General features: G+C 47.1%; 2 protein-coding genes across 4 annotated transcripts; both read right to left on the bottom strand.

The window, feature by feature from the left end:
- Positions 1-1,441: 1,441 nt before the first annotated feature.
- Positions 1,442-3,858, bottom strand: HINT2 (histidine triad nucleotide binding protein 2). Its single transcript, XM_006064379.4, has 5 exons — positions 3,502-3,858; positions 2,127-2,267; positions 1,925-2,029; positions 1,747-1,819; positions 1,442-1,627 (listed from the first exon to the last, which is right to left on the bottom strand). Exons 1-5 carry the CDS (start codon positions 3,580-3,582, stop codon positions 1,536-1,538), a joined length of 492 nt encoding a protein of 163 aa, XP_006064441.3. The 5' UTR covers positions 3,583-3,858; the 3' UTR covers positions 1,442-1,535.
- A 6,643-nt stretch (positions 3,859-10,501) lies between these two features.
- FAM221B (family with sequence similarity 221 member B) lies at positions 10,502-24,918 on the bottom strand. Of its 3 annotated transcripts, XM_044940036.2 has the most exons (8): positions 24,579-24,918; positions 24,236-24,412; positions 19,036-19,678; positions 18,744-18,887; positions 11,574-11,684; positions 11,243-11,440; positions 10,934-11,053; positions 10,502-10,790 (listed from the first exon to the last, which is right to left on the bottom strand). In XM_044940036.2, exons 3-8 carry the CDS (start codon positions 19,676-19,678, stop codon positions 10,609-10,611), a joined length of 1,398 nt encoding a protein of 465 aa, XP_044795971.1. In that variant the 5' UTR covers positions 24,236-24,412; positions 24,579-24,918; the 3' UTR covers positions 10,502-10,608. The 3 variants fall into 3 exon arrangements, with proteins under 3 accessions (XP_044795971.1, XP_025137493.2, XP_025137492.2); XM_025281708.3 differs by having other exon boundaries at positions 10,502-10,578; positions 24,236-24,918; XM_025281707.3 differs by lacking the exon at positions 11,574-11,684 and having other exon boundaries at positions 24,236-24,918.
- Between the last annotated feature and the right edge of the window lie 157 nt (positions 24,919-25,075).

A 25,075-nucleotide genomic window follows, 5' to 3' on the forward strand; every position in this document is an offset into this window, starting at 1 on the left:
ACTTCACATTCCAGGATGTCTGGCTCTAGATGAATGATCACACCATCGTGATTATCTGGGTCGTGAGGATCTTTTTTATACAGTTCTGTGTATTCTTGCCACCTCTTCTTAATATCTTCTGCTTCTGTTAGGTCCATACCATTTCTGTCCTTTATCGAGCCCATCTTTGCACGAAATGTTCCCTTGGTATCTCTAATTTTCTTGACGAGATCTCTAGTCTTTCCCATTCTGTTGGCTTAAAACTAAACATTCAGAAAACGAAGATCATGGCATCCGGTCCTATCATTTCATGGGAAATAGATGGGGAAACAGTAGAAACAGTGTTAGACTTTATTTTGGGGGGCTCCAAAATTACTACAGATGGTGGCTGCAGCCATGAAATTAAAAGACACTTACTCCTTGGAAGGAAAGTTATGACCAACCTAGATAGCATATTCAAAAGCAGAGAAATTACTTTGCCAACAAAGGTCTGTCTAGTCAAGGCTATGGTTTTTCCTGTGGTCATGTATGGACGTTAGAGTTGGACTGTGAAGAGGGCTGAGCGCCGAAGAATTGATTCTTTTGAACTGTGGTGTTGGACAAGACTCTTGAGAGTCTCTTGGACTGCAAAGAGATCCAACCAGTCCATTCTGAAGGAGATCAGCCCTGGGATTTCTTTGGAGGGAATGATGCTGAAGCTGAAACTCCAGTACTTTGGCCACCTCATGCGAAGAGTTGACTCATTGGAAAAGACTGATGCTGGGAGGGATTGGGGGCAGGAGAAGAAGGGGGCGACAGAGGATGAGATGGCTGGATGGCATCACTGACTCAATGGACATGAGTCTGAGTGAACTCAGGGAGTTTGTGATGGACAGGGAGGCCTGGCGTGCTTCGATTCATGGGGTTGCAAAGAGTCAGATATGACTGAGCGACTGAACTGAACTGAACTGAAGGTGGTTCTTTGTGTTTTAGAACAGGCACAGGGCTGAGGTATCAGTCAAAAGCCTACCTCGTGTGTTTATGGAGGGACATTTTTTCAAAGCTTTTAAGGATGAAGAGGCATCAGACAAGTAGCTCAAAAGCAAAATGGTGAGACATGGGGATTAGCCAAAGGGTAGCCAGTTCTTTTTGGTGTGATTATTTCTCTTCCAGTAAAAGGCCCTCACATTGACAGTCCTCCTTACAGACCCCCCTTAGAATGTGGCTTGGCATGTGAATTGAGCAAGTCTTGGGATTCAGTCTCTTCCCATTCATTCAGGCGAATTCCTACCACTACTTTTCTAGAAGCCTGCCCCAGGTAGACCACGAGTCTTGAGCTCAGAGATATATAGGCAAATACTCCTTTACAGAATGGGCTTCCTTAAGTGTCTCAGACCATAGTCAAGGGGGATCATAGTCTTGAATCAGTTTTCTTTCCTATTTGTAGTATCAATCTTCATATATTTAAGACAAGGATCCAGAATTGAGGGAAAGCGAGTTTATTAGCATCACAGGGTGCCGTTTTCCCCCATCCCATCCAAACATCCAGGTCTGGGGTCCCTGGTCATTTGGTAGGTTCAACCTGGAGGCCACTGGAGCTGTCGGCCCCCAAGTACGTGAATGTGTAGGTGATACACAGACTGTGCACCCAGCTTGCCATCGTTGATCACTGAAATGGAGTTTTGGGTTGGGGGTGAGGATCATGGGAAGGTCAAAGAATGGTCACACAGAGGGGCAGGTATGAGAATTCACGTCGAGGGAAGGGCTCAAGGGCCAAACATCACTCACCAAGTCGGTATCCATCACCCAGCCCCTCAGCCTTTGCTGTTTTCTTGGCCACAAGGAGAAGGTGTCCAAGAAGCTACAGGGAAAGGGGAGGGAGACAGGTTGCTTCATTTATAAGGGAGCAAAATTTCTAGAGGAATACAGGGCTCCCCCAGCCAAACCCTGGCCCTGTCCTTCCCACCTGTTGGTCTTCCTCTTCAGCCTGGCTAATCCGAGGAATGGGCTTCTTAGGAATGACGAGAAAGTGCACAGGAGCCTGAGGGGCCACATCCCGGAATGCGAGACACTGGGAGCAGTGACAGGCCAGAGGCCACCATGTTACTTCAACAGGCTGGATGGTATTTATGAAATTCCTAGGGGGGTGGGTCCTAAGGGCACCGCACCTGCTGGTCCTCATATAGGATGTCAGCTGGGAGGCTTCTATCCAGGATCCGGGAGAAGATGGTTGGGGCTGCTCCCCCAGGAGCTGCCTGCTGGGCCTTGGCCACTTCATTCCCATCAGTCACACTTGCAGCTCCTCGGACCTGCAGGTGGGTCAGACACACCCAAAGGAGGAAGCTGGCAATACCTCTCTCATGTACTTAGGTGGGGCTGGCAGAGACTGGACTCTTGACAGCCATTAACTTCACCCTTCTAAGAACCTATTAGTGGTTCCCACTAAAAGAGAGAGTTCCTCACTTTCACAGTATCAGCAGCAGGGAGTAGGCCCAGATAATGCTGGGCCTGGTTATATAACAGGCAGTATTACAGTGCAGGTCTCAGCAATGGGATTGAGTGCTGCCCCTGAAGCACTAAGGAAACATATCCCTGTTTAGGGGAAAGGGTGCAAAGTGAGAACCCAGAGGCTTACGTCCTGGTTCCTATTTTACTACTTTTTTTTGTTTAGTAGTGTGTGTTTGTGTTTAGTCGCTCAGTCCTGTTCGACTCTTTGCGACCCCATGGACTATTGAATTACCTTAGGTAAATCCCTTCTCTCAGCATCAAATATAAAGGGGTGATTTGTATCATCTCTTAAGACTACTTTGGATCTCTTTGTTTATGTTTCCACTTCCATTACTTTTTGTCTGATCTTTATGCTGTCTTACTTGTTTTATTGAGGTTTAATACAACTGCCCTGTTTGACACAAGGGCGTCTGGGTGTCACACCTGCCCTCTTACTGTGAATTTTGCCTCCAGTCTCCTGAATCAGTAGAGGGAGGAGTTGAGTGCACACAACCCCAGCCCCAGGAACTGAGGGTAAGTCTCAGTTTCCCAGGGGCTGAAGTCTGAGGTGTCACACTGTGAGAGAAAGGAATGAGGTGCATCTGACTCCTTGAATCGTTCTAGTAAACGGGGAGAAGAATGGCTCCCTCTAATTCTGCAGGGCGCACTGAGGAGCTGCGGGGGGGAGGGGGTGGGGGGGGTAGGCCTTCGGTTGGCTTGGAAAGGGCAGCACATGGTGCAGTGACCTTGTGTCGACCTCGGGGCCAGGGCCTGTGTACGGCATAGGTCATCGCCGGCTCGTTTCTCCCGCGGCGAGGTTTTAAGAGAGGCCACCTCGACCATCAGTCCGACCTCGGCGCAGAGCCCTGGAGCCTGCGCTTCGGGAGGGGCAACGTACCCCGCCCGGCACTCAGGCTGCGGGTCCCGCGAGGCCTTAGGGCTGCTCTAGCCCCGGGGGGGAGGGGGGGAGGGGGAGCCGAGGAGGAATGCAGCCCCCGGCCCTGGAGAGAGTCAGAGCCCGCGGGACCCCTTCCTCGCCCCATAGCCACCTCTCACCTGCACCCCCCGCGGCCCTGCCACCGCCACCGCCCGACGCGCCACGCAGAGCCCGGCGGCCAGCACCACTGCCGCTGCCATCTTTCCCTCGGCCGCGGGAACCTCCCACCTGGGCCAGCAACTTGAGTTCTGCAGCCTGCTGAGGTGGGGCGGCGGGGAGCCGGCGAGCGACTGCTATTGGCTCTGGCCGAGGCCGGAAGCGAACTCCGTCATCCCATTGGGTAGCGTTCCTGGGCCCGGCACTCCACTGGCTCCGCCACCACAGTCGTTGCGGAATCTTTTCATCCCATTGGCTTCTTGTGCCAACTCGAGGGTGAATTTTTTACTCCATTGGCTTCGTCCTCTAGTCAGAGTGAAAGTTCCTATACCATTGGGTCCCCTCACTAGTTTTCGCTGTGAGATAGTTTCTCACTCTATTGGAAGGACTGAGCCACCTGGAGGTGGGATTTTCCAATTGGCTCTCAACACAAAGTCGGCCCATCTTAGGCTGCGGCTCGCGAGTAGTGGGGCTTTCACCTTATTGACACCGCCTAGTCGGGTAGGGCCCCTATTGGTGGGCTGAGAGGAAGGGGGCGGTGCTCCGTCACCTGCCGCGCAGAAGCTCATTGGCCAGTAGGAGGGCGGGGTTTGGAGAGGTGGCCACTTGGTGCTTATTGGCTCCCGGACACTAGTACGGAAGTTCCAGACCGCAGGAATACCGGGGAAAGAAGCGGGTGGGGGACGCCCGGCGGATAGGGCTGAAAGTGAATAGGGACGTGAAAGAAAAGAAAGTGAAATCACTAAGTCGTGTCCAACTCATTGTGACCCCATGGACTATAGCCTACCAGGCTCCTCTGTCCATGGGATTTTCCAGGCACTAGTACTGGAGTGGATTTGCCGTTTCCTTCTCCAGGGGATCTTACTGACCCAGGGATCGAACCCAGGTCTCCCGCATTGTAGACATTTTAGTTCGCTGATTCCTAGAATGTCGACGTTCACTCTTGCCATCTCCTGTTTGACTACTTCCAATTTGCCTTGATTTATGGACCTGACATTCCAGGTTCGTATGTAGGGACGTGATCTTTTTTTAACTGGTGGGATAATTACCCAGAATTTCCTCCACAAACAGTTTCAGCCCCTTGACCATTTCAAAGGTGTTTACTTACTCGTCTGAGGGCAATTCCTCCTTAGTTTATGTGCTTGTTCATTCCAAGACTAAAAGTTCTGCAGTTTGTTTTCAGGGCGGTTTTGCATTTTTCTTTCTTTCTTTCTTTATTTTTTTAACGGGAGGGGCAGGAGTGTCCTGTTGCACGACTTTGTTGCACGACTAATAAGCAAAGGAGTATGTGTCCAATGTCCTTTCCTGTTCAGAATAAGTGGTCCACATCCTGACAGAATGTGGTCCACTGGAGAAGGGAATGGCAAACCACTTCAGGATTCTTGCCTTGAAAAGCCCATGAACAGTATGAAAAGGCAAAATAATAGGATACTGAAAGAGAAACTCCCCAGGTCAGTAGGTGCCCAATATGCTACTGGAGATCAATGGCAAAATAACTCCAGAAAGAATGAAGGGATGGAGCCAAAGCAAAAACAATACCCAGTTGTGGATGTGACTGGTGATAGAAGCAAGGTCCAATGCTGTAAAGAGAAATGTTGCATAGGAACCTGGAATGTCAGGTCCATGATTCAAGGCAAATTGGAAGTAGTCAAACAGGAGATGGCAAGAGTGAACGTTGACATTCTAGGAATCAGCGAACTGAAATGGACTGGAATGGGTGAATTTAACTCAGATGACCATTATATCTACTACTGCGGGCAGGAATCCCTCAGAAGAAATGGAGTAGCCATCATGGTCAAAAAAAGAGTCTGAAATGCAGTACTTGGATGCAATCTCAAAAACAACAGAATGATCTCTGTTCATTTCCAAGGCAAACCATTCAATATCACAATAATCCAAGTCTATGCCCCAACCAGTGACGCTGAAGAAGCTGAAGTTGAACGGTTCTATGAGGACCTACAAGACCTTTTAGAACTAACACCCCAAAAAGATGTCCTTTTCATTATAGGGGACTGGAATGCAAAAGTAGGAAGTCAGGAAACACCTGGAGTAACAGGCAAATTTGGCCTTGGAATACGGAATGAAGCAGGGCAAAGAGTTTTGACAAGAAAATGCACTGGTCATAGCAAACACCCTCTTCCAACAACACAAGAGAAGACTCTACACATGGACATCACCAGATGGTCAACACCGAAATCAGATTGACTATATTCTTTGCAGCCAAAGATGGAGAAGCTCTAGACAGTCAGCAAAAACAAGACCAGGAGCTGACTGTGGCTCAGATCATGAACTCCTTATTGCCAAATTCAGACTTAAATTGAAGAAAGGAGGGAAAACCACTAGACCATTCAGGTATGACCTAAATCAAATCCCTTATGATTATACAGTGGAAGTGAGAAATAGATTTAAGGGGCTAGATCTGATATATAGAGTGCCTGATGAACTATGGAATGAGGTTTGTGCCATTGTACAGGAGATAGGGATCAAGACCATCCCCATGGAAAAGAAATGCAAAAAAGCAAAATGGCTGTCTGGGGAGGCCTTACAAATAGCTGTGAAAAGAAGGGAAGCGAAAAGCAAAGAAGAAAAGGAAAGATATAAGCATCTGAATGCAGAGTTCCAAAGAATAGCAAGAAGAGATAAGAAAGCCTTCCTCAGCAACTAATGCAAAGAGATAGAGGAAAACAACAGAATGGGAAAGACTAGAGATCTCTTCAAGAAAATTAGAGATACCAAGGGAACATTTCATGCAAAGATGGGCACAATAAAGGACAGAAATGGTATGGACCTAACAGAAGCAGAAGATATTAAGAAGAAGTGGCAAGAATACACAGAAGAACTATACAAAAAGATCTTCACAACCCAGATAATCATGATGGTATGATCACTGGACTAGAGCCAGACATTCTGGAATGTGAAGTCAAGTGGGCCTTTAGAAAGCATCACTATGAACAAAGCTAGTGGAGGTGATGGGATTCCAGTTGAGCTATTTCAAATCCTGAAAGATGATGCTGTGAAAGTGCTGCACTCAATATGCCAGCAAATTTGGAAAACTCAGCAGTGGCCACAGGATTGGGAAAGGTCAGTTTTCATTCCAATCCCAAAGAAAGGCAATGCCAAAGAATGCTCAAACTACTACACAATTGCACTCATCTCACACACTAGCAAAGTAATGCTCAAAATTCTCCAAGCCAGGCTTCAGCAATATGTGAAATGTGAACTTCCAGATGTTCAAGCTGGTTTTAGAAAAGGCAGAGGAACCAGAGATCAAATTGCCAACATCCTCTGGACCATGGAAAAAGCAAGAGAGTTCCAGAAAAACATCTATTTCTGCTTTATTGACTATGCCAAAGCCTTTGTCTGTGTGGATCACAATAAACTGGAAAATTCTGAAAGAGCTGGGAATACCAGACCACCTGACCTGCCTCTTGAGAAACCTATATGCAGGTCAGGAAGCAACAGTTAGAACTGGACATGGAACAAGAGACTGGTTCCAAATAGGAAAAGGAGTATGTCAAGGCTGTATATTGTCACTGTGCTAATTTAACTTATATGCAGAGTACATCATGAGAAACACTGGACTGGAAGAAGCACAAGCTGGAATCAAGATTGCCGGGAGAAATCTCAATAACCTCAGATATGCAGATGACACCACCCTTATGGCAGAAAGTGAAGAGGAACTAAAAGCCTCTTGATGAAAGTGAAAGAGGAGAGTGAAAAAGTTGGCTTAAAGCTCAACACTCATAAAACGAAGATCATGGCATCTGGTCCCATCACTTCCTGGGAAATAGATGGGGAAACAGTGGAAACAGTGTCAGACTTTATTTTTTGGGGCTCCAAAATCACTGCAGATGGTGATTGCAGCCATGAAATTAAAAGACGCTTACTCCTTGGAAGGAAGGTTATGACCAACCTAGATAGCATATTGAAAAGCAGAGACATTACTTTGCCAACAAAGGTCCATCTAGTCAAGGCTATGGTTTTTCCAGTGGTCATGTATGGATGTGAGAGTTGGGCTGTGAAGAAGGCTGAGCGCCGAAGAATTGGTGCTTTTGAACTGTGGTGTTGGAGAAGACTCTTGAGAGTCCCTTGGACTGCAAGGAGATCCAACCAGTCCATTCTAAAGGAGATCGGTCCTGGGTGTTCATTGGAAGGACTGAGATGCTAAAGCTGAAACTCCAGTACTTTGGCCACCTCATGCAAAGAGTTGACTCATTGGAAAAGACCCTGATGCTGGGAGGGATTGGGGACAGGAGGAAAAGGGGACGACAGAGGATGAGATGGCTGGATGGCATCATTGACTCGATGGACATGAGTCTGAGTGAACTCCGGGAGTTGGTGATGGACAGGGAGGCCTGGTGTGCTGCGATTCATGGGGTCGCAAAGAGTCAGACACGACTGAGCGACTGAACTGAACTGAACGGTAAGCTCCATGCCTGACATTTTCAGTGAGTCAGGCGGGTTTGAAGGAAGAGGGAAAATGCCTTATGGCTAGGTTAGAAGTATATTTTGTTCTGCTGGAATATATATTTTTTGACATCAGAAACATGTGATCACAAAATGTTAATATACTCTAATATACTCAAACCAGATAAATTTTAGTCTGATATTTAATACAGGGCAAAAGTCACCACTGTGTCTTTTTTGTTTTAAAGCATGTGACCTGACATATATAGACACTCAAGAAATATTCGTGGAATGGATAACATTTGGTATTTTCTTTCATTTCCTTTTACATAATATATAATACATATGTATTACATATTACATTCTTATTACCATTTCTTATCCTTTTCACAATTTCCCATAGTATTACATAGTCTATATAAATATTTTGTAATGGCTGCATAATATTAATACTTCTTTAAATGAGTTTATCACAGTTTATGAGTTTAAATGAGTTTGTTGCCGCTGCTAAGTCGCTTCAGTCATGTCCGACTCTGTGCGACCCCATAGACGGCAGCCTACCAGGCTCCCCCGTCCCTGGGATTCTCCAGGCAAGAACACTGGAGTGGGTTGCAATTTCCTTCTCCAATGCATGAAAGTGAAAAGTGAAAGTGAAGTCGCTCAGTCATGTCTGACTCTTTGCGACCCCATGGACTGCACCCTACCAGGCTCCTCCGCCCATGGGACTTTCTAGGCAAGAGTACTGGAGTGGGGTGCCATTGCCTTCTCCGTTAAATGAGTTTACCATTCTTTTATTGTTGACTGCTATTTGAATTGATTTTAGTTAATGGTCATCGTGGTGCTAATTCCATAATAACCAGTAATAAGGAATTCTACTTCTGGACATAGTAATGATTTCTTTTGAATAGCCATATTAGAGAGTCTTTTCTGCTTCTGAAGGCAGACATTTGACCCTGGGGTTCCCCCCAGGAGTTCTAGCAGTCAAAGTTGCATTCCTTTCCTTGGAAGAATAGATGACCTCATTAAACGTGGAAATGTACATTGGCCTTTTCTGTGCCCTGGAGGCTACAGTAGTCTGTGTGCCTGTGGAGAAGGGCAAGAGATAAGAGGTGCTGGGATGTAGGAAGAGGAAACCATCCAGGACTGGTAGGTGAGTACAAAACACTTTGAAACTGGTTATTTCTTTGGGTTCTTAAAGACACAGGTAGCACATAGGTCATCCTATTTTATAGACCTAGAAACAGAGGCTCTGGGAGGGAAAGTGACTGGCCTAAGATCATAGAGCCCATTACTGTCAGAACCTGCTATTCTCCATTAGAATCATGTATGGGCTTCCTAGTCACTCCCACACATTCACCCATTCTGGCCCCTGGCTCCTGGATTCTCTGCTCCAGGTGCTTGTGATCACTTGTAGCTGCTCTCTGAAAGCTGCAACACTCTGTGGGTTCTGGCCACTGTCTCCTGTACTTTGATCCCTACCACTGCATCTGCTACTGGGCCTCATTAGAGACTTCTGTTCCTTTTTTAAAAAAATCTGTTGATTGCATCTTGGCTTTACTTTTTTTTCTTATTTGTGTGGTCAGCTCCCTCCACATCCTCAAGCCTTCTTTTGGCTTATTTTCTTCCTCCCTGACACTCTTCCCATCACCACCCATTAATCTAAATATTTTGCTTCTCTGCTCCTCTGACTTGGTTCCAGCTTTCAACTATACCTGAATCCTCAATTACCCACCCATCAGGGTTTTCTCCAGTTCCTTTCATTAACCTTCCCAAGCCTTTATCCCTCTTCCTGTCTCCTACCCACCCACCCCCAACTCTTATCCCCTTCCTCCCCCACCAGAAACTGACCTTGTCTCCTACGTTCACAGGGGAACTTCCACAGAATTCTACTCCCTGCAACTCAGTGAGGGCCCCATTCTTTCTTTCTTCTTCCTGGTCCCAGGAAGTGGTGTTTCTCCTGTCCAGACTGAATCCCTTCACCTCTGCCTTTACCTCATCCTCTCCTTCTGTCTTTGGGATCTGGCTTCCCTAGGCATTTCTCTTTTTCTACTGTATCCTTCAAGGTCTTTTTCTCTACTGGTCTCTCCTAACTAAAAAGAATGCTTTTTTCCTAACTAAAAATTGCTTTCTTGATTCCACATCCCCCTGTAGATATTGTCTGACTTATTCCCTGCTCTTTTCATCTAAGCGTCTTACAGAAATGCCTTCACACTTACTGTTGTTTGGTTCCTCTCTCTACTGCACCACTGAAACTGGACTTTCTAAAGTCACCAAAGACTTTCTAATTGCAGATCTGATAGACACTTTCAGTCTTTATCTTCCTGGAGCCCCCAGCTATATCTGACATCAGTGCTCCTTCTTGAAATCCCTCCCTCCTTGGCTTCCTTGAAGCCATTCTCTCTTCCTGATGCCAGAAATAGCCTTTTGAATGTAGGTGCGGTGGAGGCAGATGGTTGGATCTACCCTGTCTCTTGCCCCCCTGGAGGTGCTAACTCCAAGGTCCTAGGGTGTCTGCCCCAGGCTGGACTCTCTCTGCCTCATACAGAGTCAGTCAGATTCCAGTGGTTTTCTCTTTATTGCTGATCTGGGCCAGGCTCACAGAGGCCTGTGCCAGGTGTCGACAGTGTCTGTCCCTGGAGAAGGGAAGAGCAGAGGTGAAAGGGTCAGATACGGGGCTTAGATGGAGGGCCAGGCTGGACGTCACGTGGGCTAGGGAGCCCTGGGGGACTAGGGTAAGAGCTGGGATGGCCAGAGAGCCCCTGCTTCTGGAGGGCCTCGAAGTCAGAGTGGTTGATGATGGCTTCTCGGAGGGTAGGCATCTCTGCAAAAGGCACATAGTCTGCTCCTGGGGGTATAAATCAGCGTGGGTGTGGGCTGCAGGAAGGAGGGGCAAAGTAGTCCTGGGTGGGATGGCTGAGGGCAGGAGTGCCTGCAGCTTGGCTGATTATAGATCCTTGAGTGGGCCCTGAGCCCAGGTTGCCCTCTCACCGTGTGGCCTCCCTCCTCGCCGCCGGGTCTCCTCAGTCTCAAAGAAAGTCTCATGTTCCTCCCAGCGCCGGTCACAGGCCGCACAGAGGAAATTAGACTCAAAGCAGCTGCAGCAACAGCCTAAGACAAGGGGGCAGCCAAGGAGAGTGCAGGGAATCGGGCTACCCCAGGGGCTGACCACATCCTCACATCTTCCTCACCAACTGCATGCCCAAGTCTCTCCTCCCAGCTCCCCATCTGCATCCCCAAACTACTTGCAGCCTATCCCAACCCATGCCCCCCCTGCACTGCCCTTGCTTAAGAAGGTACCTTTGACCCTGCAGGAATGGGACCCAGTAGCTGTGTGGTCTTCATGGCTATGTTTGCAGCGACATTGGGCCCTCCAAGACCTGGGGTCAAAAGTGGCCCGTCTCTTGAGCCAGAACTCACCCACCTCCTCTGGGCGTGATGGGATGAAGCAGAACATGAGGCAGCGGCACTGGCCCATGTTGCAGGGCACGGATATGTCTGTGAAGAGGGTTAGACCAGCACTTGACAGGGCTTGGTCTTCCCATGTCAACGTCTCCCCAAAACCAACACACACACACACACATGCTCTCACACATCTCAACACATGACAGAAGACAGTTACCCTTCACACCTGAGATGATCTGGTGCTCTCTCAGCAAGTGTCCACAAAAGCACCTGGACTCATCCCCAATTCGGAAACAGTCCCATAGATAATGGGGGCAGCGCCAGCCAATATAGAGACCTGGGTATGGAGGGATTGAGTGATAAGGGAAAGTAACAGGGAAAAATGTCTTCTTGCTCTTCTTTGGAACTCTGCATTCAGATGCTTATATCTTTCCTTTTCTCCTTTGCTTTTCGCTTCTCTTCTTTTCACAGCTATTTGTAAGGCCTCCCCAGACAGCCATTTTGCTTTTTTGCATTTCTTTTCCATGGGGATGGTCTTGATCCCTGTCTCCTGTACAATGTCATGAACCTCATTCCATAGCTCATCAGGCACTCTATCTATCAGATCTAGGCCCTTAAATCTATTTCTCACTTCCACTGTATAATCATAAGGGATTTGATTTAGGTCATACCTGAATGGTCTAGTGGTTTCCCCTACTTTCTTCAATTTAAGTCTGAATTTGGCAATAAGGAGTTCATGGTCTGAGCCACAGTCAGCTCCTGGTCTTGTTTTTGCTGACTGTCTAGAGCCTCTCCATCTTTGGCTGTAAAGAATATAATCAATCTGATTTCAGTGTTGACCATCTGGTGATGTCCATGTGTAGAGTCTTCTCTTGTGTTGTTGGAAGAGGGTGTTTGCTATGACCAGTGCATTTTCTTGTCAAAACTCTATTAGCCTTTGCCCTGCTTCATTCCATATTCCAAGGCCAAATTTGCCTGTTACTCCAGGTGTTTCCTGACTTCCTACTTTTGCATTCCAGTCCCCTATATGAAAAGGACATCTTTTTGGGGGGTTAGTTCTAAAAGGTCTTATAGGTCTTCATAGAACCGTTCAACTTCAGCTTCTTCAGCGTCACTGGTTGGGGCATAGACTTGGATTATTGTGATATTGAATGGTTTGCCTTGGAAATGAACAGAGATCATTCTGTTGTTTTTGAGATTGCATCCAAGTACTGCATTTCAGACTCTTTTGTTGACCATGATGGCTACTCCATTTCTTCTGAGGGATTCCTGCCCGCAGTAGTAGATATAATGGTCATCTGAGTTAAATTCACCCATTCCAGTCCATTTCAGTTCGCTGATTCCTAGAATGTCAACGTTCACTCTTGCCATCTCTTGTTTGACCACTTCCAATTTGCCCTGATTCATGGACCTGACATTCCAGGTTCCTATGCAATATTGCTCTTTATAGCATAGGACCTTGCTTCTCTTCTATCACCAGTCAATGCAAAGAAATAGAGGAAAACAACAGAATGGGAAAGACTAGAAATCTCTTCAAGAAAATTAGAGATACCAAAGGAACATTTCATGCAAAGATAGGCTCGAAAAAGGACAGAAATGGTATGGACCTAACAGAAGCAGAAGATATTAAGAAGAGATGGCAAGAATACACAGAAGTACAAAAAAGATCTTCACGACCCAGATAATCACGATGGTGTGATCACTCACCTAGAGCCAGACATCCTGGAATGTGAAGTCAAGTGGGCCTTAGAAAGCATCACTACGAACAAAGCTAGTGGAGGTGATGGGATTCCAGTTGAGCTATTTCAAATCCTGAAAGATGATGCTGTGAAAGTGCTGCACTCAATATGCTAGCAAATTTGGAAAACTCAGCAGTGGCCACAGGACTGGAAAAGGTCAGTTTTCATTCCAATCCCAAAGAAAGGCAATGCCAAAGAATGCTCAAACTACTGCACAGTTGCACTCATCTCACACACTAGTAAAGTAATGCTCAAAATTCTCCAAGCCAGGCTTCAGCAATATGTGAACCGTGAACTTCCAGATATTCAAGCTGGTTTTAGAAAAGGCAGAGGAACCAGAGATCAAATTGCCAACATCCTCTGGACCATGGAAAAAGCAAGAGAGTTCCAGAAAAACATCTATTTCTGCTATATTGACTATGTCAAAGCCTTTGACTGTGTGGATCAAAATAAATTGTGGAAAATTCTGAAAGAGATGGGAATACCAGATCACCTGATCTGCCTCTTGAGAAATTTGTATTTAGGTCAGGAAGCAACAGTTAGAACTGGACATGGAACAACAGACTGGATCCAAAGAGGAAAAGGAGTACGTCAAGGCTGTATTAGTCACCCTGTTTATTTAACTTATATGCAGAGTACATCATGAGAAACGCTGGACTGGAAGAAACACAAGCTGGAATCAAGATTGCCGGGAGAAATATCAATAACCTCAAATATACAGATGACACCACCCTTATGGCAGAAAATGAAGAGGAACTAAAAAGCCTCTTGATGAAGGTGAAAGTGGAGACTGAAAAAGTTGGCTTAAAGCTCAACACTCAGAAAACGAAGATCATGGCATTTGTCCCATCACTTCATGGGAAATAGATGGGGAAACAGTGTCAGACTTTATTTTTTGGGGCTCCAAAATCACTGTAGATGGTGACTACAGCCATGAAATTAAAAGACGCTTACTTACCCCTTGGAAGGAAAGTTATGACCAACCTAGATAACATATTCAAAAGCAGAGACATTACTTTGCCAACAAAGGTCTGTCTAGTCAAGGCTATGGTTTTTCCTGTGGTCATGTATGGATGTGAGAGTTGGACTGTGAAGAAGGCTGAGCACCGAAGAATTGATGCTTTTGAACTGTGGTGTTGGAGAAGACTCTTGAGAGTCCCTGGGACTGCAAGGAGATCCAACCAGTCCATTCTAAAGGAGATCAGCCCTGGGATTTCTTTGGAAGGACTGATGCTAAAGCTGAAACTCCAGTACTTTGGCCACCTCATGTGAAGAGTTGACTCATTGGAAAAGACTCTGATGCTGGGAGGGATTGGGGGCAAGAGGAGAAGGGGACGACAGAGGATGAGATGGCTGGATGGCATCACTGACTTGATGGACATGAGTCTGAATGAACTCCGGGAGTTGGTGATGGACAGGGAGGCCTGGCGTGCTGTGATTCATGGGGTCACAAAGAGTCAGACACGACTGAGCGACTGATCTGATCTGAACAGGGAAAAATAGCCTAAGTCCCCCCCAAAGTGTTCTTACCTCTCCCTCCATGTGTCTCTATCACCACCCACACATCCTCCTCCCTGCCCCTTTAGACTTTTTCTTCAAGGTTTTCTCATCACCCCGCGAGTGTCTTCAGAGCCCGTCCCACCCGAGGATCCACTCCACCTGTGTCAGCCTGTCAGAAGTGACTGAAGACAGCCTTCATTTCTGAGCAGGAAGATTATTATAAATGAGCTTCTGTGTGATGATGCACATGTATCTCGGTGTGTTCTCTGTGACCGTGGGATTCTCATCTCCTCCCCTCCCAATGCTAGAGCCCACCTTTGCTTGGTTTCCTTGAAGTGTCTAAGGTGAGGGCAAAGGAAGATGATGGGCCGGGTGCAGAGTAGGTGGTGGAGATTGGCTCCTAAGGAGCGTGGTGGTGAAGGGACCTGAAGAGGAGGAGGTGGGGCAGCCCCAGTGCCATGAGGAAGGAGGTGGGCTTCCCTCACTTCTTCAGTCTGGCACTGTCATATGTCCCTTCCACATTCCTGAGGTTACTGAACTAATGCCCTATGTGAACCTGAGAAGGGCTGCCTATGGTTCTCCAAGGTTCAGGAGAAAAGGGGAGGCCAGAAGTCATAAGTGGGGTGAACAGCAAAAATAGAGGCTTGTGAGGCTAAGAAAGGAGGCATGGGAAAGAAGAAGAGCCTAAGCTGTATCCCTGAGAGCAGGCACTGGCCAGAGGCTGCTGCGCTTGAGATGAGAAACGGTCTGGCTTCACAATTAGTCTCACCACAAGGCAAGGGTGGTGCTGAGTAAATGTGGGAGGAGATCCAGAGCCTTTCCCACTCAGGTTTTCTCATCCTCTGTGAGAGCTGAGAGTATCCCAACTTGAAGTCAACAATCCTGGGTCTCCCCCTCAACCCCCCAGGAGTGGGGCCTTCAGCTCTAGGACTCTTAATCCTATTTAAAAGCTCCAGTGAACTGCCATCTCCATCAAAGAGTTGTCCCTGATTTCCCCTTCTGTCTTGGAGTCCCTCTTCTCCTGCCTTCCATGACTCTTGTGCTACCCTTGTCACAGCACAGTGCCTTCTAGTGGACTGCTCACTTGTATTCTCCTTCGACTGTGAGTTCCTCTAAGGCAGGGTCAGTCTTTTCATTGCTGTTTTGAGTCCTCACACAGGACCTGGTACAAAACAGGTGCTCAGAGAACATAGAAGCTTGACTGAATAAGCGATTGAGCAAATTCCTTTAGGAGGGAAGAGAGACCCAGTATTTCAGGTAAAGCCCTGAAGTTCCATAAGGAGAATGAGAAAGAGTCAAGTGTCCTCGGCTCTTTGACTCTGGCCAGGACCACAATCCACAATTCTGTGCCTGTCACACTAGGTTTTCTTGTCTTACCCATGGTCTCTTAGGATCTGAAACCTGTCCAGATGTGGCTTTTGGCTTTGATGCTTCTGACTTACACTGCCAGCCCGTTGTATTAGTGCCCCATCACACCAGGGAAGCTTGGTTGAAAGAGGGCAGAGTTTAGACGGAGTCACAATGAAGTTGGGTGGAGGCTGGGATTCCACTGGAGGAATTCTGAACTCTGTTTAGAATAGCAGGATCCAGTGCATGAACAGGTGAGGTGCAGAGTTGAACAAGGGTTCAGTTCAGCTCAGTCGCTCAGTTGTGTCCAACTCTTTGTGACTCCATGAACAACAGCACGCCAGGCCTTCCTGTCCATCACCAACTCCCGGAGTTCACTTAAACTCACGTTCGTCGAGTCCGTGATGCCATCCAGCCATCTCATCCTCTGTCTTCCCCTTCTCCTCCTGCCCCCAATCCCTCCCAGCATCAGAGTCTTTTCCAATGAGTCAACTCTTCACGTGAGGTGGCCAAAGTATTGGAGTTTCAGCTTTAGCATCAGTCCTTCCAATGAACACCCAGGACTGATCTCCTTTAGAATGGACTGGTTGGATCTCCTTGCAGTCCAAGGGACTCGCAAGAGTCTTCTCCAACACCACAGTTCAAAAGAATCAATTCTTCGGCACTCAGCTTTCTTCACAGTCCAACTCTCACATCCGTGACCATTCATAGTCATACATGACCACTGGAAAAACCATAGCCTTGACTAGATGGACCTTTGTTGGCAAAGTAATGTCTCTGCTTTTCAATATGCTATCTAGGTTGGACATAACTTTCCTTCCAAGGAGTAAGCGTCTTTTAATTTCATGGCTGCAGTCACCATCTGCCGTGATTTTGGAGCCCAAAATAATCAAGTCTGCCACTATTTCCACTGTTTCCCCATCTATTTCCCAGGAAGTGATGGGACCAGATGCCATGATCTTCGTTTTATGAGTGTTGAGCTTTAAGCCAACTTTTTCACTCTCCTCTTTCACTTTCATTAAGAGGCTTTTTAGTTCCTCTTCACTTTCTGCCATAAGGGTGGTGTCATCTGCATATCTGAGGTTATTGAGATTTCTCCCGGCAATCTTGATTCCAGCTTGTGCTTCTTCCAGCCCAACGTTTCTCATGATGTACTCTGCATATAAGTTAAATAAGCACAGTGACAATATACAGCCTTGACATACTCCTTTTCCTATTTGGAACCAGTCTCTTGTTCCATGTCCAGTTCTAACTGTTGCTTCCTGACCTGCATATAGGTTTCTCAAGAGGCAGGTCAGGTGGTCTGGTATTCCCAGCTCTTTCAGAATTTTCCACAGTTTATTGTGATCCACACAGTCAAAGGCTTTGGCATAGTCAATAAAGCAGAAATAGATGTTTTTCTGGAACTCTCTTGCTTTTTCCATGGTCCAGAGGATGTTGGCAATTTGATCTCTGGTTCCTCTGCCTTTTCTAAAACCAGCTTGAACATCTGGAAGTTCATGGTTGAAGTATTACTGAATCCTGGCTTGGAGAATTTTGAGCATTACTTTACTAGCATATGAGATGAGTGCAACTGTGCAGTGCCCCATAGATCAAGGCCTGGCCTGAGGGCCTGGGAGAGTCAAGTTCAAGCACTGTTGTCAGAGTCATTGCTCATCTTTCAGATGAAGAAGACTGAAGTTTGAGCTAGAGGAATGGCAATTATACCTCAGACTCTATAATCCCCTTAATGTGGGACAATATAGAGTGGGCTGTGCATTCCAGAGTAGGGCCTTCTACTCTGCCTTGATTCTAAACCCTCTTCCTGTTATAATTGGACGAGGACTGGGGAGGAGACATTATAGGGGATGCCATTTTGACTACACAATACATTCATTTCCATGATTACACAGTCTCATTTGCATGATAACATCTCTTATGGTTAGAACATAACTCTATTCCAATCAATAGGGAAATAAACCCCCTTCCCCCAAATGCAGTGATACCTATTAAATTCAGTCTAGAAACCCCAGAATCCTCATAACAGGTCAGGTGACCTTCTTAGCGAATTCCTACAGACGTGAAGTTCAGTGACACAGATGCACGTGCTCACACACAGAATGGTGTGTGCTCACACGGTTCACATGCACACCCTTTATATACAGACATAGTGAAGCCTGGCATGCCATTAACAGGACCATCTAGAATACTACTTCTGGGCTGAGACTTGGAGTTAATGGGACTAGAAGACATGGCTGTCTTTGGTGAGGAGACTTAGAGCTTTGGATTTCCAGGTGATCATGGGTCTGGCATGCAGGGATCATGGCCTTTTTTTTTTTTTTTTTAACTTTTGGCTGCACCATGTGGTGGGATTCTTGTTCCCCCACATCAGTGTCAGGGGTCAAACCTGCACCCCCTGCAGTGGAAGTGCAGAGTCTTAACCACTGGGCTGCCAGGAAAGTCCCCATGACAGCCTTTTAATACATTTCCACCAAGGGGACTAAGGCCTTTTGCCTTGTTAGAGCCATAAGTCACCTGGAAACTGTCCAGGGTCCTGGGCCATCTCTGCTTTAGGATCTGTTTGGTGCAGGTTACCTGAGCCCTAGTTCAGCCACCTGTTCCTGCTTGGCTTTATATGAATATCCTCACTTTTTGTCTGCATCCATCCTCATCTACTTTGGCCTACCCATCTGCTCCCCTCCCAGATTCCAGGAAGGTGATGGTGCCATTTTCCACAAAGGCTATCCACTGAAGGAGCAGGTTCCTAGATCCTGTTGGACAGAGGGATGGCCATGGGCCTCTCAGTTCCCTGAAAGGCTGCCTGGGCTCACCTGTTTGTATGGCATTCAGGGCTGCATCCTTCTCCCATTGGAAAAGATAACTCACTTGCGTACCAAACTTCTCTCTGTGCTTTGCCTTAGCCACGTCCACCAGGTCTGCCTGTTTAGCAAGGACCACTGGGTGGATGGTATAACCTGGGGAGGGAAAGGCTGAGTAACTAAGGGGAAGTGAGGAGGCCCCAAATCTAAGAGAAGGGGCCAGGTCACAGAGTAACCCAACCTCCTCCTCCTGAGGCAGGTCAAAGACAGTGCTGAGAAAAGGGGAATGAGCAGGAGCAATTACGGCTGACTCCTTTCTTCCCCTTCTTCTTGCCCAGCCGGTGTTCAGGCTGAGCTGCGTGAGCGTTACTGTCAGCGACATCCATCTCTTTCTCGCCCTCTTCTTCCTCTTCCTTCACTTTTGTAGATGTGTCCAAGTAGACCTGGGATGGAGAGCCTGAAAGGGAGTGCTTTGGAAAGCCTTCAAATTCAGAGGTGTGGATGGACCTATTTGCCCATGAGCTCTCGCTGGAGGAAGACTCAGAGAAATCTTCCTCTGGATTATCAGGGGAGGCATGGCCTAGTGACGAAGTCTGAAAAGCAAGTTGTTGATCTAGGACTTTGGGGATGTGGGTTTCCAACTGGGTCTCAGGGGTAAGGGTCTCCAAAGGGACCTCAGAGGCAGAGTGTTCTAAAGGGGTGGTAGAGGTGGAAGGCTCTACAGGGGTTTCAGAGGTGTGGATGTCTAAAGGGGTCTGGGAAGTGGAGGGCAACACAGGAGATTCAGAGGCAAGGGACTCTAACAGGGTTTCAGAGACGGCAGGCTCTAAGGGGCTTTCAGGGATAGGGGGCTCCTGTGAGTCCTCAGCAGAGGGGTCCTTTGAAGAAAGGCTCTCTTCTGCATCCAAGGTGGTATGAGGCTCTTCTGTGACCTTGTCTGCTTCCATCTAGTGGTAGAACAGGGTACATGTTTCATTAGGTTAGGATTAGAGGGTCTGCAAGTCAGGATTCACAGGGGGCTATGGAATTAAGATAAAGTTTTTAGTGCACCTGATATATGACTTGGGGGAAGCCAGATGAGCTCTGGGCCAGGGCTTGGTGCTAGGAGGTTCACCCATGTGCCTAGACCCAAACTGCGTACTGAAAGTCTGAAGCAGTCAGAATCCCATCAGTAGATGGTAGCAGAGAAGGGATCCTGAACATAGCATCTTGGCTAGTCTGAGAGCAGGGTTCTGGGTGTAATTTAGGATCATAGAGGTCAGGCTGTGAAGTTCTAGAGACTGGGAAGACCAAGGCAAAGTGGGGGTTTGCTCCCAAGAGTGCAGGATGCAGTGACCACAGTCTAGTCTTGTCTAAGGACCCCTCCCTGCCCTTGGTAATGTCATTCATGTTCAGTGCTTCAGCTACTTCCAGTTATATGTTGATGACCCCTAAATCCATATTTCCAGCTCAGACCCTGAACTTCACAGTCATACCCAACTGTCTGCTAGACATTGCTAAACTGATGTCCCACAGGTCATCAAAACTGAACTCTGGGAATTATCGTGGTCTTCTCCTTTCCTCTCAGCCCACATCTTAGAATGGGCACCAAAGACTATATTTCCTATCTTCTAAATATCCCACAAGTCCATTCTCTCCTCTCTTTTCCCTCCAATTTTGTTCAAATTCTCATTGTTTTCTACCTGGATTATGTAATACCCTTGCTCCTCTGCTGCCTTCCCTAGCATATTAATCTAATCGTCCATTCTTTCATTGATGTATGTAACTTATGCTTTTAAAGAGCCTAATCTTAATACTTTTACTCAGGCACTGGACTCAGCTGAAAGAATCTGGAAAGGAGACCAGTTAACCAAAATGACAATACAAATGAGTTGGTGTTGTGCTGGGGTAAGCCCAAGATGCTGTGGGGACTAGGGTGTGCCTAATTTATCTTGGAAGGATGTCCAAACAGGGTCATGCATGCTAAGTCACTTCAGTTGTGTCTGACTATGTGTGACCCTACAGACTGCCAGGCTCCTCTGTCTATGGGATTCTTCAGACAAGAATACTGGAGTGGGTTGCCATGCCCTCCTCCAGGGGATCTTCCCAACCCAGGGATTGAACCCACATCTCCCATGTCTACCTGCATCAGCAAGTGGGTTCTTTTCCACTAGTACCACCTGGGAAGCCCAGGTACAAAGGGTGTCAGTCCTTCTTAATGACCCAGGTGTGAGACCTTTCTGAAATGGCATTCCTTTGCCTAAAAACAATCAAATGACTCAGCCTAAGGATTAGGTCCAAATTTCTTGGCCCTGACATTCAAGGCCTGTCATCATTTGCAGCACTGCCTAAGGATTCCAGCCTTACCTTCTCCTGCTCTCTACTTTGGTCCATGTTCCCCAAATACTACATTTATCATTTCTTAAACTCATCAGAATGGGTGAATTTAACTCAGATGACCATTATATCTACTACTGTGGGCAGGAATCCCTTAGAAGAAATGGAGTGGCCATCATGGTCAACAAAAGAGTCCAAAATGCAGTACTTGGATGCAATCTCAAAAACAACAGAATGATCTCTGTTCGTTTCCAAGGCAAACCATTCAATATCACAGTAATCCAAGTCTATGCCCCAACCAGTAATGCTGAAGAAGCTGAAGTTGAACGGTTCTATGAGGACCTACAAGACCTTTTAGAACTAATACCCAAAAAAGATGTCCTTTTCATTATAAGGGACTGGAATGCAAAAGTAGGAAGTCAGGAAACACCTGGAGTAACAGGCAAATTTGGCCTTGGAATATGCAATGAAGCAGGGCAAAGACTAATAGCATTTTGCCAAGAAAATGCACTGGTCATAGCAAACACCCTCTTCCAACAACACAAGAGAAGACTCTACACATGGACATCACCAGATGGTCAACACCGAAATCAGATTGATTGTATTCTTTGCAGCCAAAGATGGAGAAGCTCTATACAAGTCAGCAAAAACAAAACCAGGAGCTGACTGTGGCTCAGATTGTGAACTCCTTATTGCCAAATTCAGACTTAAATTGAAGAAAGTGGGGAAAACCACTAGACCATTCAGGTATGACGTAAATCAAATCCCTTATGATTATACACTGGAGGTGAGAAATAGATTTAAGGGACTAGATCTGATAGAGTGCTTGATGAACTATGGACTGAGGTTCATGACATTGTACAGGAGACAGGGATCAAGACCATCCCCATGGAAAAGAAATGCAAAAAAGCAAAATGGCTGTCTGAGGAGGCCTTACAAATAGCTGTGAAAAGAAGAGAAGTGAAAAGCAAAGGAGAAAAGGAAAGATATAAGCATCTGAATGCAGAGTTCCAAAGAATAGCAAGAAGAGATAAGAAAGCCTTCCTCAGCAACCAATGCAAAGAAATAGAGGAAAACAACAGAATGGGAAAGACTAGAGATCTCGTCAAGAAAATCAGAGATACCAAAGGAACATTTCATGCAAAGATAGATCTCGTCAAGAAAATCAGAGATACCAAAGGAACATTTCATGCAAAGATAGGCTCGAAAAAGGACAGAAATGGTATGGACCTAACAGAAGCAGAACATATTAAGAGGTGGCAGGAATACACAGAAGAACTGTACAAAAAAGATCCTCACGACCCAGATAATCACGATGGTGTGATCACTGACCTAGAGCCAGACATCCTGGAATGTGAAGTCAAGTGGGCCTTAGAAAGCATCACTATGAACAAAGCTAGTGGAGGTGATGAAATTAAAGTTGAAGTATCTCAAATCCTGAAAGATGATGCTGTGAAAGTGCTGCACTCAATATGCCAGCAAATTTGGAAAACTCAGCAGTGGCCACAGGACTGGAAAAGGTCAGTTTTCATTCCAATCCCAAAGAAAGGCAATGCCAAAGAATGCTCAAACTACCGCACGATTGCACTCATCTCACACGCCAGTAAAGTAATGCTCAAAATTCTCCAAGCCAGGATTCAGCAATACTTGAACCGTGAACTTCCAGATATTCAAGCTGGTTTTAGAAAAGGCAGAGGAACCAGAGATCAAATTGCCAACATCTGCTGGATCATGGAAAAAGCAAGAGAGTTCCAGAAAAACATCTATTTCTGCTTTATTGACTATGCCAAAGCCTTTGACTGTGTGGATCACAATAAACTGTGGAAAATTCTGAAAGAGATGGGAATACCAGACCACGTGACCTGCCTCTTGAGAAACCTTATATGCAGGTCAGGAAGCAACAGTTAGAACTGGACATGGAACAGACTGGTTCCAAATAGGAAAAGGAGTATGTCAAGGCTGTATATTGTCACTGTGCTTATTTAACTTATATGCAGAGTACATCATGAGAAACGTTGGGCTGGAAGAAGCACAAGCTGGAATCAAGATTGCCGGGAGAAATCTCAATAACCTCAGATATGCAGATGACACCACCTTTATGGCAGAAAGTGAAGAGGAACTAAAAAGCCTCTTGATGAAAGTGAAAGAGGAGAGTGAAAAAGTTGGCTTAAAGCTCAACATTCAGAAAACGAAGATCATGGCATCTGGTCCCATCACTTCCTGGGAAATAGATGGGGAAACAGTGGAAACAGTGACAGACTCTATTTTCTTGGGCTCCAAAATCACGGCAGATGGTGACTGCAGCCATGAAATTAAAAGACGCTTACTCCTTGGAAGGAAAGTTATGTCCAACCTAGACAGCATATTGAAAAGCAGAGACATTACTTTGCCAACAAAGGTCCATCTAGTCAAGGCTATGGTTTTTCCAGTGGTCATGTATGGATGCGAGAGTTGGACTGTGAAGAAGGCTGAGCGCCGAAGAATTGATTCTTTTGAACTGTGGTGTTGGAGAAGACTCTTGAGAGTCCCTTGGACTGCAAGGAGATCCAACCAGTCCATTCTGAAGATCAGCCCTGGGATTTCTTTGGAAGGAATGATGCTAAAGCTGAAACTCCAGTACTTTGGCCACCTCCTGCGAAGAGTTGACTCATTGGAAAAGACTCTGATGCTGGGAGGGATTGGGGACAGGAGGAGAAGGGGACGACAGAGGATGAGATGGCTGGATGGCATCACTGACTCGATGGACGTGAGTCTGAGTGAACTCCGGGAGTTGGTGATGGACAGGGAGGCCTGGCGTGCTGTGATTCATGGGGCTGCAAAGAGTCGGACACGACCGAGCGAGGAAAGTGGACTGAACTGAACTGAACTGAACTAAACTCATCAGGGCCTTTCCAAAGAGGAAGTTTGTGTCAGAAAGTAGGGGGAGAAGTAGGATGATGGAGAGGAAGGTAGCCAGACATTCAGCAAAAGGAGAAAGGGGGCCTGAGAGTGAATAACCACAGGATGGGAGGAACAGAAAGAGAAAAAAGGGGAGGAGGGACCTGAGTGGAGAAAAGTGGGGGGAGGGAGAGGATAAGGATGAAAAGCAGAGGATGGGAGGGGGTTGGAGTCAGGTGGGAAGGGACAGGAAGGTATTAGGAGGGAGTGGGATGCGGATTTGGAGGAGGGCCACTTGAGAGACTACATACCTCTAGGCTTTGTCTCGTCTGTTACAAGTCTTTAGGTCAGGATCTTGTCTGAAGCGGGACGGGGAAGTGTTGGCCCCGAGGGAGAGAAGGCGCTTGGTTGTGGACTAGCCCTGGCAGCAGGCGTTGTGTGCTGAGCCCTTGCCTACAAGTTACAGCTTGGGGAAGGGACTTGGACACCTGCAGAAATTCGTGAGGGAGTTCGGGCCGGTTCTGAGGAAGTGGGGGAGGGGAAGGGACGAGGCGGTGCAGGGCCGAATGAGGGAGAGGCTTGACTGAAGCCTCTGGAACCCTGTCCCGGAGTGGAGGATCCGTCACCAGGGCAACCGGAACGTTAAGTATTCACCGTGGCAACAGCAGTCTGGTCACCTCCTCGGTGAGTGAGGTCTCCTAAGGGGCTGCGTTGATCTGGAGGGGACAAACCTAGAGGGTTCACTTCTGTTAAGGGGGCTTTGCCGGATTTCTGTGAGTGGTTTTTTGCGGGATCTTTGTGAGACTCTGAGAGTCTCTGGGTGGGGTCTGCGGATATCTGTGGGGACGTCCGTGGGTGTCTGGGTTTGTGAAGGTCTCTGTAGGGTTCCTACGAGATGTCTGTGAGTTGGTCAGTGAGGGTTGTGAGGACCTTATGGGGGTGTCTGGACTCGGTGGCTGGGGTGAGAAAGGCGGGGACTCGGGTAGCGGGGATTGGGGCGGAGTCTGTCCTCGAGCCCCGCGGGGGCCAAGCAAGAGACCAATAGAATAGGGCCGGGGGCGGGCTTTAGTGAGAAGGACCAATCGACCTAATCGGAGGGCGGAGCGTCGTACAACGTCAGGCGGAGGCCGCAGCCGCGGGGCCTGGTTATC

Source organism: Bubalus bubalis, chromosome 3, assembly GCF_019923935.1.
Source record: "Bubalus bubalis isolate 160015118507 breed Murrah chromosome 3, NDDB_SH_1, whole genome shotgun sequence".
In the NCBI taxonomy this organism is placed as follows: domain Eukaryota; kingdom Metazoa; phylum Chordata; class Mammalia; order Artiodactyla; family Bovidae; genus Bubalus; species Bubalus bubalis.